The sequence below is a fragment of the Aulonocara sp. 'chitande type north' Nkhata Bay genome, linkage group LG12 (genome assembly GCF_057382095.1).
Source record: "Aulonocara sp. 'chitande type north' Nkhata Bay isolate Kocher_YH1m ecotype deep benthic linkage group LG12, A_spYH_male_GT1.1, whole genome shotgun sequence".
NCBI lineage: Eukaryota > Metazoa > Chordata > Actinopteri > Cichliformes > Cichlidae > Aulonocara > Aulonocara sp. 'chitande type north' Nkhata Bay.
Genome location: NC_141355.1, coordinates 35,443,380 through 35,462,386, shown reverse-complemented (window position 1 = coordinate 35,462,386; position 19,007 = coordinate 35,443,380). Strand labels below are relative to the sequence as shown.

General features: G+C 40.2%; 3 protein-coding genes across 5 annotated transcripts; all 3 read right to left on the bottom strand.

Moving 5' to 3' along the window:
- Window positions 1-3,104: 3,104 nt before the first annotated feature.
- On the bottom strand, window positions 3,105-9,590 carry ptrh1 (peptidyl-tRNA hydrolase 1 homolog). 3 transcript variants are annotated; one of them, XM_086315391.1, is made up of 6 exons: window positions 9,232-9,590; window positions 9,068-9,153; window positions 7,888-8,107; window positions 6,638-6,737; window positions 5,082-5,127; window positions 3,105-3,695 (listed from the first exon to the last, which is right to left on the bottom strand). In XM_086315391.1, the coding sequence occupies exons 1-6, from the start codon at window positions 9,260-9,262 to the stop codon at window positions 3,417-3,419; spliced, it is 762 nt and encodes a 253-aa protein (XP_086171517.1). In that variant the 5' UTR covers window positions 9,263-9,590; the 3' UTR covers window positions 3,105-3,416. The 3 variants fall into 3 exon arrangements, with proteins under 3 accessions (XP_086171517.1, XP_086171518.1, XP_086171516.1); XM_086315392.1 differs by having other exon boundaries at window positions 9,342-9,590; XM_086315390.1 differs by having other exon boundaries at window positions 3,106-3,695; window positions 9,068-9,588.
- Window positions 9,591-10,079: 489 nt separating this feature from the next.
- On the bottom strand, window positions 10,080-13,695 carry LOC147317955 (natterin-3-like). Its single transcript, XM_086313003.1, has 3 exons — window positions 13,675-13,695; window positions 12,454-12,568; window positions 10,080-11,435 (listed from the first exon to the last, which is right to left on the bottom strand). The coding sequence occupies exons 2-3, from the start codon at window positions 12,566-12,568 to the stop codon at window positions 10,345-10,347; spliced, it is 1,206 nt and encodes a 401-aa protein (XP_086169129.1). The 5' UTR covers window positions 13,675-13,695; the 3' UTR covers window positions 10,080-10,344.
- A 2,680-nt stretch (window positions 13,696-16,375) lies between these two features.
- Window positions 16,376-18,968, bottom strand: LOC147317954 (natterin-3-like). The gene is made up of 3 exons (XM_086313002.1): window positions 18,879-18,968; window positions 17,961-18,054; window positions 16,376-17,643 (listed from the first exon to the last, which is right to left on the bottom strand). Exons 2-3 carry the CDS (start codon window positions 18,052-18,054, stop codon window positions 16,556-16,558), a joined length of 1,182 nt encoding a protein of 393 aa, XP_086169128.1. The 5' UTR covers window positions 18,879-18,968; the 3' UTR covers window positions 16,376-16,555.
- Window positions 18,969-19,007: the final 39 nt, after the last annotated feature.

Below are 19,007 nucleotides of genomic sequence, written 5' to 3'. Positions count from 1 at the left end.
AGTTCAGAAAGAAAAACTACCAGCTATAGTCAATCATGATTACTAAAGAGAAGTTAGGTTAGGCCTTGTCAACTTAGAAGAAGCTTTAGCCCCACTTATTAAAAGATTTAAGTGAGTGTATGTATTTGAGCCTTTATGTATACTTTTGACCTTGTGTGTATTAGAGAAAATCCAAAATAAATTCAAACTTGTGTCATTAAAGAGGCATCTCTCTCTCTCTCTCTCTCTCTCTGATAATAGTTATTGTAGCTTTGTTTTTATAGCATGACAACATTTACAGAGTCAAAGTACATATTCAAAGTATGGAAGTACGTGATCATTGACACTGTATGTACGTTATGAACCTCTAAGCTGAGTCAGAGCTAAGACATTAGTTTAGTGGTTTTAGATTTAACTTGAAAAACCCAAGAATACTCTGAGGATAGTTCTTGATTTTGTTTATCCCACTGAAAAAACATCCTCAAGTTCAATAAGCTGCTGTCCCCACACTTCTGCCTAATCAAAACTCATCAAAGACTTGTTGTGCTTTTCCAGGGAAGTCTACTCTGCTAAAATGGAGGTTCAGGCCTTATCCTTTAACATTCCTAAAGGTTCAGATAATCATATTATGAGGTCACTGCATGTAAAGACAATCCCTGTTATCCCAAAAGTTCAGGCTTCAGACACTTAGTTTCAAGGAGTTTTTTCCTACATTTGGATCAGTATGCTGTCATAAAGACAGGAAGCCCCACCTACCTGCGTTTCAAACCTCCTGAAACCAATCAGAAGGAAGCTAGTTTAAAGGCAGGATCACCTTAAAGAAAGAGGACCCCCAACAGCTTATTTCACATTAGGGATAAACTGAGGGGCTGCAGCACTTCCCAATGTAAGATGAATAAGGATTATTTTGAACTCTGAATTGCCCTGAGCTGCCCTGGTAGAGTCAAAGTATAAAAACATGGAGCTAGAAATGTGCGAAATAATCCATTAAAGTTGAGACATTTCACTCAGAAATATAAGTCTTTGGTCAAGCTTTGGGAAAAGTCGGGAGTAGGGTTCACCAAGTGAGGACCAACTTTTATTCAAGTGTGGAAAATGATGTTCTAAAGGGCCAAATATAAAGTATCATTGATTAAACATATACATACCATTAACATAGCTCTGCTTAATAAGCTAAATTATCTAAATTCCCACTGCCAGCGGAGTCCGAGGGCTCGTTTTGTGCTACTTCAGAGTTAGAGGGAAGACCCCCCACTGGGCTGCTATTCCAGGGAATAGAGCGCAGGGGGAGGGTTTGAGGGCTGTTCTTGAATAAATTTATTTTTTTTCTCTAAAGGTTGGGTGTTCAGCCTGCTTTTGACCTTTGACCCACACAGAAGAAAAGTTACTGAAGCTGCTGGTAAGGCCTCATAAAGCTGACCAGAGAGGAAAGGCTGGGAAAGTGGCCTGATGGAAGCAAAAGGTGGCTCAACGGGGTCACAGCAGAGAAAGATGGGGGGTTTAGGAGGGCGAAGGGTGTTCGTGTGTGTGTGTGCTGGGGGGTGTCATAGAAGTTTCCTTTGAGCTCCCCCCTTTTTCTCCCTCATGTCCACAAGTGTGTCCCTACAGCTATTGTACCTCTGAGCTACAGCAGGACAGAAGGCCTCAAAAATCTGGGTCTAAACAATGTTTGCCCCCTTTTGTTTCTCGCCTGCCTTTCTTCTTCTGCCCTCCATCGCAATCTACTGGCCTCCTTTGTATTGATTTCCCTCATTCAGCGGCTCGTCAGCCTCTTTCCGCTGTTTTCTGCCCTTTTTTTGTACGCCACCTCCCCCGCCGAACCCTCCATTCCTCCGCTAACCTTCCTCTGGCATTCTCAGCAGTGTGAGAATGCAGCGCACCTCTTGACGGGATGCAACTCATTAAAGACACATAATTGATGAAGAGGCGCAATTAGTGGGACAATCGGAAGAGGAAATCAATATGTTTTTGGCCAAAAGAGCCACAACAGGGAGGACGAGCTGGAGAGGAGAACCGTATGTCGGGGGCAGAGTCACATGTGGACTCTCAGATACAAAAAAAGAGAAGATGAGCTTCAACAAGTCTTTGTTTTAGAGCGGTTCAGCTCCTTCTACTGACATTGCTCACGAATAAAAAACACCCAGGAAGCCTCTAACTTAAAGAACATGATCATCAAATAAAGAACAAAAAAATCAATAACACACGACTGAAGGCTCAGAGACTTTGACCTTTGACCGACTGCAAGAAGAAAGTGCAAATGCAGAGTGCAAAGTATAATAAACTGTTGTTAGCATCCCATCACATATTAAGAAGAGTATTTCATATATTGTATGCGTCACTTGTGGGAGGTAAATTGAATATTTTTAGATATGTCAGTGTGTCTGCAACTATGAGTGAACTGCTGTGAATCAGAGTGAGTGCGGTAGGATTAGGGTGGTGGTTTGGCTCAAAATTGTTTTCTATTACCAGCATAGTGACCGCCTGCTCCACTCTGTGTGTAGGACTCTCACACAGATACATGCATGTTAGTTTGGCTATCTTTGTGAGGACATATTCATATTATAAATATTTTTTGGCACGCTTTGGGCCCCTTATTACCAGCTGAGGATTACTTTAAAGCCACAGCCCACCTATTGTTGTTGACCACGTCCATCACTTTATGATCAGAGGGGCCTCTTCCAGCAGGAAAACACACCATGAAGCTCAAATCGTCTCAAACTTCTTGAACATATCATGGCTTTGCTGTACTTTAACAGCTTCAACAGATCTCAGATCTCAATCCAATAGAGCACCTTTGAGATGCACATCATGGATGTGCAGTCAACAAATCTGCAGCATCTGTGTGATGCTATCGTGTCAACATGGACCAAAATCTCTGAGGACTGTTTCCAGCAGCTTGTTAAATCTGTGCCAGGTAGAATTAAGGGAGCTCTGAAGGCAAAAGGGAGTCCAGACCTGTATGAGCACGGTGAAGCTCATGAAGTGGTCAATGAGTTTATTAGAATTAGTCGGTCAGGGCAGGTATTATTAGTATTAGTATAGTAGTACTGGTGTCAGAGAGTCTATAGTTTGCAGATTTTAAATGTTTTTAATGTAAATAAATGCTCAACTGCTCTTAATGTGCATGAAAATCAGATAATCAAATTTATTTAGTTTAATAACGATTTATTTTCATATCTCACAGACAGACTGTCCTCTGCTACAGACTGAGCCAAGCTTCTGGCTTCACTGCCAGCTTTTCAGCGAAGTGAATAAAAAAAACTGGTTCATCGTGTAGGGAACAAACCTGAAGACAACAAGATTTCTCGGTTCTCCTCTTGTTCTCTGAGACTTTTCATGTAACAACATCACCTTTAAGTGAATAAATACAGATAAAGTGGTTCATGTTTTCTCTTTGAGGCAGTTCTATGTGTGATAACAGAGTTCAGGTTTCAGCTTCAGCTCTGAGCTGCTGCAGAGTCCTCAGCTGGTGAGCCTGAGCGGGCACTCTCGTTTCTCTTCTGTGCAGCTTGTCTGCCCCCTGCTGGTGAGGAGGGGAGCGGGGAGTCCTGTTGTGAGTCCTGCTGGGAAAGCTGGGAAAGGAGGAGGTCCACACTCTGGACCAAAACAGAATCCAGGAGTTTTTGTTCCTCTGTGGTGAATCTGCCCAGAACATGACGGTCGACAGACGTTTTCCCTGTCGGGCGGCCAATCCCGATCCGAAGTCTAGGCATCACCTGCAGGAGACAAAAGATCCTGGTGTTAAACAATGTACATGTTTTTTATTTCTGCGTTTTAAGCTGTAAACACATATCTTCATCTAATTGTTATTTGCTACTATTTTAGATTTGGTTGAGTATATGTCTATGTGCATTTGACTACAGTAAAATACTAAAGTCTCTACACCTCAATTTTTAAAGCTTGAGAAATAGTTCTCCACCTTTCAGAAGGGTTTTCAAACTTTTTCTTAGGACACGGCCTATTTTTTTTACTTTTTCAGTCCAGTCCTTTTACCTGACCAATATCTTTTCTTTTGCTGAGTAGCATGCCTAAATAATATCTACAGTAGATGATCTGCTCTAGATATCTGAAAGTCAGGTTCCTAAGAAACTGTGGGGAAAAAATCCAGAAAAGACCTGCAGCTGATCCATCTACTGTTTGAGGAAGCGTCATGATTCAAACTGTCATCAATATGTACAGAGGAGGTCGAGAAAGAGGTACAGCAGCGAGTGCTGTTAGGGATCATGTCAAAACGGAATAAGTCATAAACATAATGAAGTGCAAAATGTTACAATGCAATACCATTTGGAAAGCACCTGATTGGCAATGGCTTCATATTTAAGCATTAAATGATCCCAAACACATCTTGATGCATGCACCTGTCCCTTGATGCACTTATCCCAAACACACTGCCAGTGTAGTAAAAGCATACATGGATAGAAAAACACAGTGGAGCACTACCAGGCATGGATTGGCTTCATCAGAGCCTGGACCTCAACATTATTGAAGCAGTGTGGGATCATCTTAACAGAGATTGTAACAAAATGCAGAAACATCCAAAGAAAAGCTTTGAGTGTCCTTAAAGAAGCCTGGAGAACTATTCCTGAAGACTATTTAAAGAAATGACAAGAAAGCTGCTCACAGAGTTCAGAATGTGTTGAATAAGAATGATGGTGGTCATACCAGCCTGCTAGAACTGAAAACTGCACTTCCATGTATGTTTGCATGTTTCAGTAAATCGTTACATCTATTTCCCATTTTCCTAACAAAGTATAAACAAAGTAGTGGGAGAAACGTTTCGTCACTCATCCAAGTGACTTCTTCAGTCTCAGCTAACTGACCTCCCAGCCCATTGTTCCCTCAGTGGACTGGTTTCAGTCATTATGCAAATGTACTGTTTATACGTTTGGGGAAACCTGCAGTGACGAAACGTTTCTCAGTATAAATCTGACATTAAAATAAAAAAAAGAGCAGAATTCAGTGTGATAGTGAACACACACACACACACACACACACACACACACACACACACACACACACACACACACACACACACACACACACACACACACACACACACACACACACACACACACACACACACACACACACCAGTGACTTACATCAGTCTGAAGACAGTCCACACAGGAGCGGACTCCATTATGACCTCTGTGGGGAAGGAGAAGCGACATTTATTTTATCAATCTGACAACCTCTTTTCTTCTTTGGTTTTGTTGTCCATCTTCAGGATACCAGATGCACCAGTTGCAGTTTCTTGCATTACATTAAATTTTCATAAATCACCATCTGGTTATACACGGCTGGAATGCCTAACGTAGCTTTTCATGCAGGATTAAACTGCTTCATACAGCTTGCTCTGAGTAGCAAGGAGAAGCGTACTGATAGGGGATGCCTCTTAACTGAACACCATTCTTATTGTTAGTAAGTAAAATGACAAAACAGTTAATGAGATACAACCAGCGTCATGGCATAAAATTAATAAAAACAGACCATTTGCAAGAGAGTCAGGCATAAGAGTCTCAAGAGCTCGGGGAGGCTTCATCACAACAGCGCAATCAAGAGCAAAAATAGTAGCAGGAGGAAGAAAAGAGACAAGAGACGAACCAGAATGACTAAGGCCCAAGAGAGAAGCTGTGTGTGCTGATTAGAAGTTTGTTGGTTTTAAAATACAGGCCTCACTTCGCTGTTATTTCTGGTTGTGCTGCTTCTGTCTTCTCGTCTCGACATCGGGAAGACACCAAGGTTTACAGCAGGCAGAGCTCAGGCAGCTCACACATGCTCCAAGTTTGAACACTGAGGTGTTGAGAATTCAATCTTATGTGCACAAAGACAATTCCCAACAGCAGTTGCTTCAAATTGCTTAATAGTGAAAGGTAAAGACCCTAAAATATTAGAGAGAACAGATAAAAGAGAAGTGGAAAAAAGGAGAGTATAGAGAGAATAAGGACAAACACAAATTGCATAGGAAAGAAGACTCGAGTTAATGACTTGCAGTGGTGACGCATAAACACACAGGGAGTGAATAAAGGGGGTGGAGAGAAGTGCTGAGCACATCATGGGAAGTCCCTGAACAACCTGAGACTATAGCAGCATCACTAATGGATGCTTTGAGGTCACCTGATCCCTCCATCTGATCCAGGTTTGATTAAAAAATAAGTTTCAAGTGAAGTTTTCAGCCTAGTTTCAAAAGTAGCGAGGCTTTCTGTCTCCTGAACCCGAACTGGAGCTGATTACACAGAAGAAGAGCCTGAAAGCTGAAGGCTTTGCCTCCTATTCTACTTTTGGAAGCTCTAAAGTAAACCTGCAGTGTGAGAGAGAAGTGCTCTATTGGGACAAGACACTGTCAGGTCTTTAAAATATAGTGGAGCCTTGTTGCTGTTGTTTTTTCCCCATGAAGACAGAAACTTTCCAGCCTGAAAGTTTGGACGAATGAGTGCAAATGCAGTTTAAAAGCCGCACTTGCACTTCCACGCAGAAGTATATTTGTTTATTGGCCTTAAAGTTAATGTTAAATGTTCCTTGACGATACTTTAGTGACTGCTTTCCCTCACCAATGTCAATACATCGCTTAAGATAATGAATACTGTTGGTGATGTAAACAGATCGCGGCGAGTCCGAAGCAATCCAAGACCCAACACTATGATAGAGGATGACCCACCTGGCGCTTCCTCCATGTTTGATGGCGATTTTCCCCAGAGGTTTGTCCAGTTCATCGTGGACCAGCAGGATATCTTCAGCCTTGACGCCATATTTGGCAGCTAAACAAATCAAAACATACAAAAAAAAAAAGTTTCTTAGTTTGGTTGCTTCTAATAATATAGCAGGATAACAAAACTTTACTAGTACAGAACCCTTAAACACTTTGAACCTGAGCTTCCTTCTGTTCATATAAATGTGCAAGTAAAATAAACACACAGACATCACGTACACCTGTAAACTGTCAAAAAGTCTGAAATAATAATAATAAAAATCAAAGTTCTCACATGTAAAATAAAGAAGATGTGTCAAAGTCTTTATTCAGCCTAAAGCAAACTGAGCACACAATCAGAAGATCAACACAAGACTCCTCTCAGCAGAAGCGATGTCCAATGAAGGCCGCGTGAAGTGGTCGAGTCTTTTTGGTTTTCTGTGAGATTGAACATTTTTATTATTGTTGTAGAGGCTAAGCCTACGCCTGAAGCCACTGAGGTGTTCGATGGTGGGGGTCATGCGGTTCCACTGTTAGGAATGAAACTTGACTTAGTCCAATAACTCGAGCCGTACTTATCTTGTCTGTTTAACATCTTTATTGCATTCCATCGGTTGTATTTATTGTTCAACAGTTCTCTTAGTATCCAACGTCATTTAACATAACTCACAACAGCGCAGCGGTCACAAACTGTTCACTTCTTCTGACCAACAACACCTGATGCTAATTACACGTCTACCTTAAATACAGTCCCATAAACACAACATCCTGTGAAAACACAAAAATGTTACACATAAGGTAACAACACAAAAATGGCTCCTACAATTATGATATTATAAAAGCAGGAATGAGTAGACAGAACTCTCAGAATCCATCCAAGGCATGTACTGAGCAGCTGCTTCTCTACATAAAATATTGTACAAGTCTCCAATTCATGGACTAAATTTTCTTTACATTCAATAATATAATTCACTGATTGTTTTCAATCACATAGACAGAAGTCTGATATAGTGACAGGGCTGAATAACACAGGTTGAACCTCAATGGAGTTAAATTTCCAGCTTGAATTGTTTCTGGCTGCCTGAGTGACAGATGACGGAGGTTGAACCACCTCAGTATGCTTGTGCAGAGACATGCCACATTTCACAGCTGATGATAAGAAAGAAAAAAAGCCTAATTTATTTAATGAAAATCACTTACAAAGACAGAAATGACCTCACCTGCTTTGGCCACTGATACTCCATTGACATTCATCAGCAGCCGGGGACGAAGCAGCACCACATTCGTTTGCTGGACTTCTGACAAAATGACCTCACCGGACACGTACTTGTCGCCACGCCAGCGGTCTGCCACACCGAGCCGGGCAGCGAGAGCACCAAGTACTGTCATACCAACGCTGTGTCTGGTACCCTCCATCCCCGGATTACCCAGCCCCACCACCTGAAGCAAACGCAGACACACAGTTAAAGGCATACACCTCTGCAGTGAAGCTACAGGAACAGAAGACTGTCTGAGTCAAAGGAAGCAGACTGTTACATTTTTATACATATTTACACATATATTCAGACAAGGTAAAAGCAACTGAGTAAATAAGCTTTTTTAAACTGGAGCTAGATGCAAACACAGAGAGATTCTAGATTTAGACTTAAAAATGACCAAAAACTCATTAACACAAACTTCAGCGATATAACTGAACTTGAGTGTAAATTTCGTTCATTTGGTATTCGCTTCATCTGAGCAGTGATCATGTTTTTAAGTGGGGGAAAAAACAACAACAACAGAAACACGAGATATTTTGTGTTTTGGACACGTAGAATATACAGCCATTGCCTTGTATTGATGGTACTGATACACTGGCAGCAGTAACAGCTCTGTTAACAGGAAAAACAACTATAGACAACATTGTAATGTTACAAACTGCAAACACTGTAGGGTCTTTATTGAGGTTTCATTCATTTTTAACAAAAGCCTATGAAGGCAAAGACAAGTTAACACAGGGGAGGACAGCTTACATCATTTTAAAATAAAACTGTTAGATATGCTGATTAAAATAAAATAGAAAAAAATACAACAATAAGGAAAGACCCAAGCTGGCTCAGAAAGCATTTTCCTTCTAAAATTATCCCCACATTAACCAGTAATTACTTTAAGGACAATTACGCCAAATTACAAAGGGGGGTTTGAGTAACTCAGTAAGTGTTTTGAAAATGTAGTAAGTTGATGAACAATATGACAAACCCTACAAAAATTTTAAGTTCTCAGATCTTTCAATGGAGTTTGGCGAGATCTGACGACTGGTTTTAGGGGCTTACAAAACCTATAGCAGTAAACACATACAGCTGCCCGAGAACTTGGAGTGTAGTAGACAGTATGTAGCTGATTACGAGGTTTAACACTTACCATCTTTCGGCGGCCTTGATTGTGTATTTCTGCTTCGATTATCATCGCAGGTGAAAACGGATCACTCAGCAGAACTCTGTTTATGACTCTCGTCAAAAGTCGTCGCATCATTAGAAAGTTAATCAACTTCTTGAAAAAGTTTAACAAATACTGGCAAAACTTACTTAAAACTGAGCCCTTTTTCATTCGGCTCATAGAACCGATTGTCTTCTCTTGACAGTTAATAAGAAATCAGGCGTTTCCACATGTATTTACAGTCATGAAGCAACAGTACCTGTTCGGGCATTCATGTCGATTCTGTCAATTCATCGATTTCGTCTGGGGTTCACTATATGAACTGTAACTTTGTCAGATATTTATTATCTGTTTGTAATTAATCATAAGAATTTCCGTAATTATTACCAGTCTTTAAAATGTGAAGTAACCTTTTCCTGCCCTCCTGTCATGCTACCAACCGCTCAACGAGCGCTAGCAAGAAAACATGGCGGACAGACTTTTTCTCCTCTGTGGGGACACAGCGCCATCTAGCTCGGCGACTTGATTATTACAGCAAACACAAATTTGGAAGTCTATTGACTGAAAATAGCAAACAATGAACCTTTTAACACTATTTACATTTCAATAAATATTTAATTTAAACGAGTTTAGATTACATTTATCGAAATGTGTTTTTATGTACAAACTGAATTTTATTTTACTTTATTTTACTTCATCTTCTCTATTTAGAACTACTTTTTGTTGTTGTGTTTAATGGCTGTGGCTGTGGTGGAACACAGTAGTTTCCCAATTTCTGGCAATTTCCCTTTCACTTTAACTTTTGGAAACTTTTCATCAACGGATGAACAGCAAAATGTAATGCATGTTATTAGGAGTGCCACGGTGACAGATCATGGGTGGATGTACTGAAAGAGGACATGCAGAGGCCTGGTGTGACAGAAGAAGATGCTAGGGACAGGGTGAGATAGAGACAGATGGTCTGCTTTGGTGACTGCTAAAGGAAGCATCTGAAAGAAGACGAAGAACAAGTTTGCAAGTTTATTGGTTAGGCAACAAATGCACAACAGAGGACGTAAACTATAGCAGTTCATGTAATCCTAAAAGATTGGTGCCACATGTTTAAAATTAGTGTGTAGATATCAAAATAAGCAGTAGGGCTTTGGAGCTCAATGAGTCAAAATTCTTTTAAATCCTCCAAAAATTAAAGAATACAAAACAACGATTCACCTTGAATTTTGATTGCGCTTTATTTGAAAAACAAAGCATCAGCAGACTCATCATCAGTTTTGATCTGGGGAGCAGGGGACAGCATCAGGCACTGGCTGACACCGTTCCACCACAGCATTGATTTCACCAACACTCACGCCGTCATAGGTGCCTGTGATGTAGGTCCAGTGGGTGTCTCCGTTGTGGTTGGTCCTGCTCAGCCGGCCGGTGAAAGGGATGTCAGCCTTCATCTTTCTGCCATCCATCCTCACGGTGCAGGAGTGATTGGGTGGGACCAGCAGCTCCACAGAGACAGCGTGACTGATTGACTCCACAATGGTGGTCCCCTTTGAGAAGGTCACCGTCTGCTCCTTGGACAACTCCACATTACCCGGACCAAAGATAGGAACTTTGGCTGTCATGGTGGACACAGAGCCATTGCGGGTCTCCCTGCCGATGTCCCATTTCTTCTCCACTGTACTGGTCTTCTCCAGTGTCACTGTCTTCTCCACATCTCTGCACTCCAGGTTGGTGACCTTAGTGAGCTTCAGGGCTTCTGGAGGATGGTGGAACAGCTCCATCTGGTCAATGGCATACTCTACATGAGAGATATGCTGGCTGTAGCTGTCTCTGTTGATAGCAAGCACCTGGTAGTTTTTGTACCAGTACTCATCCCCCTCCCAGGGGAGGAAGAAGGCTTCATGTTTGGTCACCACTTTACCAAGACCATACTTATTCTTACCCACATATATGTCTGAGTTGGGACAGGTTTTGATGGCATACTCAGGAACAGAGCCATATGAATCTTCAACCCACTGCAGGAACTCAAAGTGGTCCACGTTAACCAGGACTTCGAACTTGGAGGATGCATACTCTTTGTCAGCGTAGGGGTACTGGCAGAAGTTCCCTTTGCTGGGAGTGTAGAAACCAGCCTCACAGTTGACTTTGCACACATAGTCGGTACGTTCGGTGTAGCCGTTGAAGATGGCAACAGCGCCATTTGGGAGGGAACCGCTCCATGTGACCCACCTAAGGTTGACATGTTCGCCAAACATGGGGCTTGAGTGTGAAGTCGTCTCAGTTTCTGAGGTTTCTACAACTTTAGGGGGGCTGAGAGCTCCCCGGGAAGGAACAACATTTCCCAAGGTGGGGTTAAGCCATGGCTCTGTAAGACAATATAGAAAGATAGTGGCTGTAGGATTTATTCTAGACAAACAAAAGTTTCAACTCATTTGAAACATTTACTACCAAAACTGTTAAGACGTGTTCTTAAAAAATAAAAAAAAGCAGAATCGAGTTTGAATGAAAGACTGACACTTGCTTTCAACCAAAGTGTTAAGCAGAAAGAAACATTGTTGACATCAGGTAGTTTCATACCTATTTTTTAAGCACCGTGAGGGTGAAAGTGTATCCACTAGTGACAGTTATTGGGTTAGGGTCTTAATATAAATTCAGCACCTTCACAATCTTAACACAACCTTACATGAGCGCACCATAACGCCATACATGAGGTGATGGGAAAAAGTGTTACAAAGCAATCCCTTCGATTAAACCTGGTTGCTATTTCCTCTGAACCTTTTCCAACATTCCTCTTATTTTTAGTCCCAGCCTGACTAACTGGACTTACACATCTCGGATGCAAGTTGGACATGTTCTACAGAGCCAAAAGACCAATGCATCATTTGAATATATTTTGGGGGAAACAAAATGAGAAAAAACTAAAATAAAGAAATCCAAATCTGCCAAGAAGGCTGAGTAGGGTTGGTGTGGCCAGAAAAATCTCCCTTTTCCAGTGCTTTAACCCCTTATTGCCCAGTGTGTCATATTTGATACATGAGTTTATTTAAGTTTTAAGACTTTAAATTATCAGTGTAATTTCTTCTCCCCTGAAAAACCTAAATAAATTTTAAAACACATTTTTAAGCAATGCATTTTTTAAAAGTTAGAAGTCTTCAAACTGCAGACTTTGCTCTCACGAACACTGATGATCCTTGACATACAGGTTTTATCAGTCTGACACAGAAGTAGATGATTCAGCTGTGTGCAAGTTCGAGTGTTGAAATTACAGGTGCAAGTGATTAGAACTGGAGCTCAGATACGGTTCTTATTTTTCTAGTGGGAGGAGTCATGTAGTCATTAAAGTAATATGCTGTGATAAACTGTAGGATTATAATGTGACTGACTGCTGGGTTTTTCTTCCCCATCCTGCAGCTGGAAAACGTAGAGCAGCGGGTCAGACTGCAGCGCCGGGCTGCACAGCTGCAGCACTGCCAGGAGAACAGCAACACACCACCTCATCTGGACACACAAAGAAACACCAGCAGTAGTATGTCATCATCAGTTGGCAATCACTGTGCGCGAACGCTGCAACATGGAAATGTACACTTCTAAAAGCTAAAAATAAACAACCATTAAAAAACTCATGTGGTCAACACAGTTTTAAATCAATGGAAAAAAAATGGAAAACTATTAAAAATAGGAGTCAAATTTAATCCAATTAATTTTTTGCTTATTTTTAATTAAACAGATATAGAGGAATACTTAACAGTAATCTGCGTTGGACAAGTCAGAATACATTGAAAGAATTATTATTCATGTCCGAGGCAATCAAAATTATATTACTTGACTTTTAGTTTATTGATATAAATATTTAGTCAGAAAATAGACGTGAGAACTTTATACAATAAGATGCATTTATAAACTTTTACATTTGTATGCATAATATATGCAACACTTTGCTGATTACTCTGCCTGTGTGTGATGAGCCTTTGACACACACAGCTGACTTAGCTTGTATACTTTAAAATATATATATTTAAATAGTGTATTGTTAGAAAAGACTGTTATTTTGTTGTTTATGTAAAGATCACTGGTGTTTATAAATGACTGTACCCATATACACAGCTATGTTGCTACAATTCATCAAATATAAATCCCTATTTACAGAAATCTTTCTCTAAAAATGAAACAAAATGAATGAAAAAAGAACCAGCTCTGAATCTAAATAGTACCAGTATCACATGCCCTTACATACAATGTATAGAAATTACTTCAGGTAAGTGAATGAAATAAAAGAAAGTCACATCTGCAGGATATCACAGCAGGATTAGCATCACATAAATTAGTAATTAAGGCAGTAAATTATAAACTGAGTGTCCCATTACTGTATGTTTATAAGATTACTAAATGAAGATCAGACTTAAGAAATCATCCCTGAATGCCGAGTATAAAACCAAACAGTAAGAAAGATTTTGACCTGAAATTTGTTGATCTGTTTATTGATTTCACATGCAGATAAGACAGAGATAAAAAAAAGAAAACAGAACCCCTTAAATTCATGCCCACAGCAGCCGTTCATTCAGATATAGAGAAGTTGGGTTTTTTGTTGTTGTTTTTTTTTTTACCTTGACAGGTTCCTTCTGCAGTGACTCTTACCTGCAGTAAGTGCGAAGCTTTAAAACCTCCCTTCAGACTTATTGCCCTCAATAAACAGGAGAGATAAAGCTTCTCGTCTGTCTGGTTCACAGTTTGCTGTCCTGCAGCTCACTTTGAATCTAAATGTTTTTATCGAAGGATTTGAAGAGAAAAAAACTGCATGTGAAACTTCAAATCAAACTTCTATGGAGGGAGAAAAACTAACTGAGTTTGTTTGAGATTCTGCAACATACCGTTACACTCATATGGTGTGTAATCATACTGACAGTTACAGCCAATTGGCAGCTTTAATGTCTTGTTCAAGGACACAGTCTTACAGAGGCTGTGAGTGTCATGAAGTCTTCTGCCTGCTCAGAGGATTTGAAAAACTAAAATAGGTCAAACATCCAGGGTACGAATGCTTGTTTCTGTTACTTTACAATGCAGATGATGAATTGGTGCAGTTTTGCTATTGAAACTTGAATTGAAAATTTGTTATAAGTAAAATAATTTTGAAAGAAGTAAGAAAGAATTTGTTTTTCCATTGTGATACCCAAGGAGAAAACTAATTTGGTTGCACTGTTTTAACAACTTACATTTTTTCAGCCCTCAAAATGAATTGTTAATATCTCCTATGAAGTGATGAAATGCTGGAAAAATTGTGTGAACTCACTCGTACCTATGTGCGTACATAGGGACAGGTCAGGTACTTAGATAATGTGGAACAGTTTAATAGTATGTGGCGAAACTTTTCAATGTACTGTGCAAAAAAAAGAGCTGCTCCTGAGGGGGTTTGTGGACTGATTATTTTTTTAGAATAACATCAAGACACTGAGATATTCCATCATTTGGTGTTTGATGAAAGCTTTTTATCAGTGTACAAAACTGCAACAGATGTATGAGGAGCCTAGCTTACAGCATTGTCTTCCTCATCAAACCCCTCTTGGCCTATAGATGAGGAGCACTTTCATCTGTTGTATTGGTTTTTAGTCACCGTGAGAACCCAAAACATGCCAGCCACAGTTTCCCTTCACTGTGGAAGTCAAGATTTAAGGGTTTTCCTTAAATTTGCAAAGAATTTAGGTCAGCTTAAAGACTCATGAATGGATGGCTGTGGTTGACCTTGACCTGAAAGCCTGCAGCTCACGAGTGTTGGAAACAAAAGTCCTCATGCGCCTGATGATAACAGGACTCCTTATTGATCCTTGCTCTTATTTAATAAGATCGTTAAAAGTGCCTCATAAATAAATTTGCTTGGATTTAGTGTGCCGTATCTACTCGATCACATGATGTCCAAAGTGCTGTGGCCTCTCTCTCGCCGCTGATGAAAAGATCCTGTACGTTCAGATAAGCTCGGACAGAGAACAAGTTGATTAGATCTCCTGTAATAGCGGGTCAGTGATTAAGACGGGCCTTGTTGCGTAATGTCGCTGGCTGCCAAGATTCAGCTGGAGAAGAAGCCGCTCAGCACGGACATTGTTCTCCACACACAGTGCTATCATTGAAAATCGCTGATGTCAGGGCCATCTCTGTGCGTCCTTCAGACAGAAAGTTATTATCAATTTATTTATTTAGGTCTGAATGAGGACTGTGTATCAAACAAGGCTGTGCAAAGGTCATTTGCACTGATTATACTGCACAGTCACCAGTTTCAGCTGCTTCAGCATCCAGTCTCTGTCTGTAAAGAACATTTATATTATGCTATTCAGATTCAGCCTATATCAGTGAGCGTGCCAAGCAGTTATTCAGTCAGACAGCTGATGATGTTTTTCTGTCTCACCATTTTATTTTCACACAATAGAGGCTAAATGTTCTCAGTGTGATTTACAGTTTCAAATTAAATGATTATTTTATTCATTGTCAAAACTGGATAATGAATTGTGCTACAAAACAAATTAAAAGCGCTTTTTAAAAACTCTACTATGTGTTAGCACATCATTTCCAGAAAGTTTTTCTGTAGTTGTCCAACACCAACAAATTATTTTCTTACCCATGTTTGAAATCAGTTTGCGTCGCTGTCTTGAAAAAATGACTGAATTAATGCCTCTTTTCCGCTTATTCAGTCTTCTACCAAAACACATTAATATCTATGATACTAATGTGAATTGTGAGTAAAAGTTTAACCAAGAACTGAATAATATAAAGGGAAAAAAATATATATACCCCAGGGCCTATCACAGAGTTATTATGCCTATGAACCCATGCTGATGCTGCCTTGGGTTGCTACAGTGAGACCAGATGAAAGCTGTGGGTAAATATTTTCTTCCAAAAAGAGAAATTTGAATGTTTTAGAACTTAGGAAACATTTTAAAAACACAAGTTCTGACAGTGAAAATAAAGATAAACTTTTCAATTGTGTAACTCAACCTGTAGTCTTGGTTCACCTGTTAGAATTACAGCTTTGTAATAATGAGAAGCATGACATCAGAACTGTGTGTCAGAAGTCAAATTATTATTTATGCCTTCTAATGAATCTGAAATAGTACTATGTTTGCTATGCTGTGGGTTAATAGAGGGATATGTCTTTATTGAAAGTAGATCAATTATTGTGCCAATTTACAAACGATATAGCAGAAATAGAAAACCGTGCTTGAGTACATATCTGGCCTCATTTGCCTAGATACCCTTTTTTTGGCACATTCTGGTGATTGATTTTAATGAGCTAAATTAACAAAATGCAGAAAACAGGAGAAACGTGCCAAATTGCTTTATTTTTGAATAAACTCATACACTTGCGCACATGAAAGATATTATAAATTTACCAACAAAGGCATGAGTGGTATTTTTTATTGTGACATATCATTTGCTTCCATTATCACAATCACCAGATAAGATCAGAAAAATATGATTTAGTGTGTCTTCTCCCAGGTTTTAGGGGCAAGGCTTGGCATCTATGACAGGTTCGCACCGATCCACCACTGCCCGGACTTCTCCGATCTGGACGCCGTCGTACGTCCCGGTGATGGTGGTCCACTGGGTTTCTCCGTTGCGGTAGGTTCGGCTGAGGCGAGCCGTGTAGGGGATATCGGCTTTCATCTTGCGACCCTCCATGCGGACTTTGCAGGTGTGGTTTGGTGGGACTCTGAGCTCCACAGACACGGAGTGGCTGAGCGTCTCGATTACGGTGGTTCCCCTGGAGAACTGCAGCGTCTTCTCAGCACCAAGCTCAATGCCCCCGGAGCCGATGAAGGGGATTTCGGCTGTGATGCTGCCCGTGACACCAAGCATCGTGGCTCGTCCGATGTTCCAGGTAGTCTCCACCTCTGAGGTCTTTGTGATGGTGACTGTCTTCACCACTGTCTGGCACTCATTGTTGGTGATACCAGAGATACGCATGGTCTCAGGAGGATACTGGAAGATGGTGACCTCATCAATGCCATACTTAACATCAGAGATGTGCTGGGTGTAGGCGTCCCTGTTGATGGCTAGGACCTGGTAGTTCTTATACCAGTACTCATCACCTTCCCAGGGCAGGAAGAAGGCCTCAAACTGAGGAACAACCTTCCCGAGACCGTACTTGTTCTTCCCAACGTAGATGTCAACTCCTGCACACGTCCTCACTGAATGTTGTGGCAGTGAACCGTAGGAGCCTTCCTTCCATTCCAGGAATTCAAAGTTGTCCTTGTTAGCCAGGATCTCAAACTCAGGGGCGTAATACTCACGGTCACCATAGGGGTAGCGGCAGTAAGGTCCCAGGTTAGGGTTATAAAAGCCAGCCTCACACTTGTACTTGCAGACATAGTCAATACGCTCGGTATAGCCGTTGTAGATGGAAACGGCTCCATTGGGCAGAGATCCATCCCAGGTCAGCCACTGCAGGTTGACATTATCGCCAAAGAGGAAGGAGGAAGGCAGATCCTGTTGCTGCTCCAGATCAGCAGGATTTAGAGGACCCAACACCTTTGTGTTACCAGTTGGTTCAGGGACCCGGCCCTCCACCTCTGGTTTCAATAAGGACACTATATAAGAGAGACAAAGAAAAGAAAAAATGCCATAAAACAGAAGAGATAAGTGTCAAACACATCAACCTCAATTCAGGCAACAAGCTTTAATCTCTTTTTAACCTCTTAACACTTGAATGATCCTGAATTAAGGTTGTTTTTCCTTTCTTTTATTCTAGCTACAAAATATGCAAAATATTCAGAAACTACATTTTTGTGGGGGATCTTTGGATGTTGAACGCAACACACTTCAGGTTTACTTCGGTTTAAGTGCTACTACAAAGCTGTTATCCATATCTCTATACAATATGTCATAAAACGCATGATATGCTTACCTTTTCTGAGTTGTATGCTCTTCTTCACAATGTCCTGCAGACTGGCTGAGGACAGAGCCAGCAGGGCCGACAGCAACAACACAGACAGCTTCATCTGAAGGTGAAACACAAAACCTTAGTTAAGAGATCTTTTTACAAACTAAATCTTTAACATCAGAATATATTATTCCACCAATCCAGCTATCCAAATGACAAATTAGTGTAATATTTTACAGTTTCAAATATTATTTCTTTCTTTCAGCTGGTTTCAGTTATTACAATGTTTATCTTCACCAGTGTCAAACACCTTAAACGACAAAGAACTAAATTTACAGCAGTTTATTTTTGACTTTACTCTGAAAGGTTAGAATCCAACATAGTGAACTCCATTTTCACTGAAAACCCCCAAAATATAGAAGAAATAAACATCTGTGCCACCACAATAACGCTTTATATGTAGTTTATCTTCTATGTTACATTTTTGGGTGTATTGGGTCTATTTATTCTACATTTCCCCCCATCCCTCCGACCCAAAAGAGACAGTATTTATGACAGTAGTATGCATCAGTGAAACAAAACAAATACAAATTTAAAGCATTATAAATCTATATTTGATTTATATTTTTAATAGTTTTTAAAAACAATCATGTTATTATTTCCATTATAGGTCAGGTGGAAGTTATAAACACACATATAGCGTATAAAATAACTTTACATTTGATGACTTATTGCCTTAAAATGGTAATATTAAAGCATTTCTTAAAACCACACTATATATTAAAATAGTAGAGTTCCTCTTGCCACATCTGATTAGGTTTTTATTTTAAACACATTTGTAAAATAAAAAGAAATATCCCACTTCATAAGGAAATTAACATCTGAATATGTCAGATTATTGTCATTTGAAATTTGAGCATGAATGTACTGATCAGCACTCACCCTTACTGTCGCTCTCCGGTGAGTCCACCTCGGGACACCTCCAGGTTTATATAGCTGCTTTATGGCTGAATCATAAAGCAGACTGTGCACTTTCACTGTGTCTGGATACTACTGGTTTTGTGGGGATTG

What these genes read in the sequence shown, in the direction of transcription:
- ptrh1 (XM_086315390.1), bottom strand. Translation starts at nt 9,262, where the DNA reads ATGAGCCGAATGAAAAAGGGCTCAGTTTTAAGTAAGTTTTGCCAGTAT. An exon ending in ATCAAGGCCGCCGAAAGATG is followed by an intron (nt 8,108 to 9,067) that starts GTAAGTGTTAAA and finishes CGTTTGCTTCAG; the next exon opens with GTGGTGGGGCTGGGTAATCC. An exon ending in AGTATCAGTGGCCAAAGCAG is followed by an intron (nt 6,738 to 7,887) that starts GTGAGGTCATTT and finishes TGATTTGTTTAG; the next exon opens with CTGCCAAATATGGCGTCAAG.
- LOC147317955 (XM_086313003.1), bottom strand. Translation starts at nt 12,568, where the DNA reads ATGAGGTGGTGTGTTGCTGTTCTCCTGGCAGTGCTGCAGCTGTGCAGC. An exon ending in TGGGGAAGAAAAACCCAGCA is followed by an intron (nt 11,436 to 12,453) that starts GTCAGTCACATT and finishes ATTGTCTTACAG; the next exon opens with AGCCATGGCTTAACCCCACC.
- LOC147317954 (XM_086313002.1), bottom strand. Translation starts at nt 18,054, where the DNA reads ATGAAGCTGTCTGTGTTGTTGCTGTCGGCCCTGCTGGCTCTGTCCTCA. An exon ending in GAGCATACAACTCAGAAAAG is followed by an intron (nt 17,644 to 17,960) that starts GTAAGCATATCA and finishes TCTCTTATATAG; the next exon opens with TGTCCTTATTGAAACCAGAG.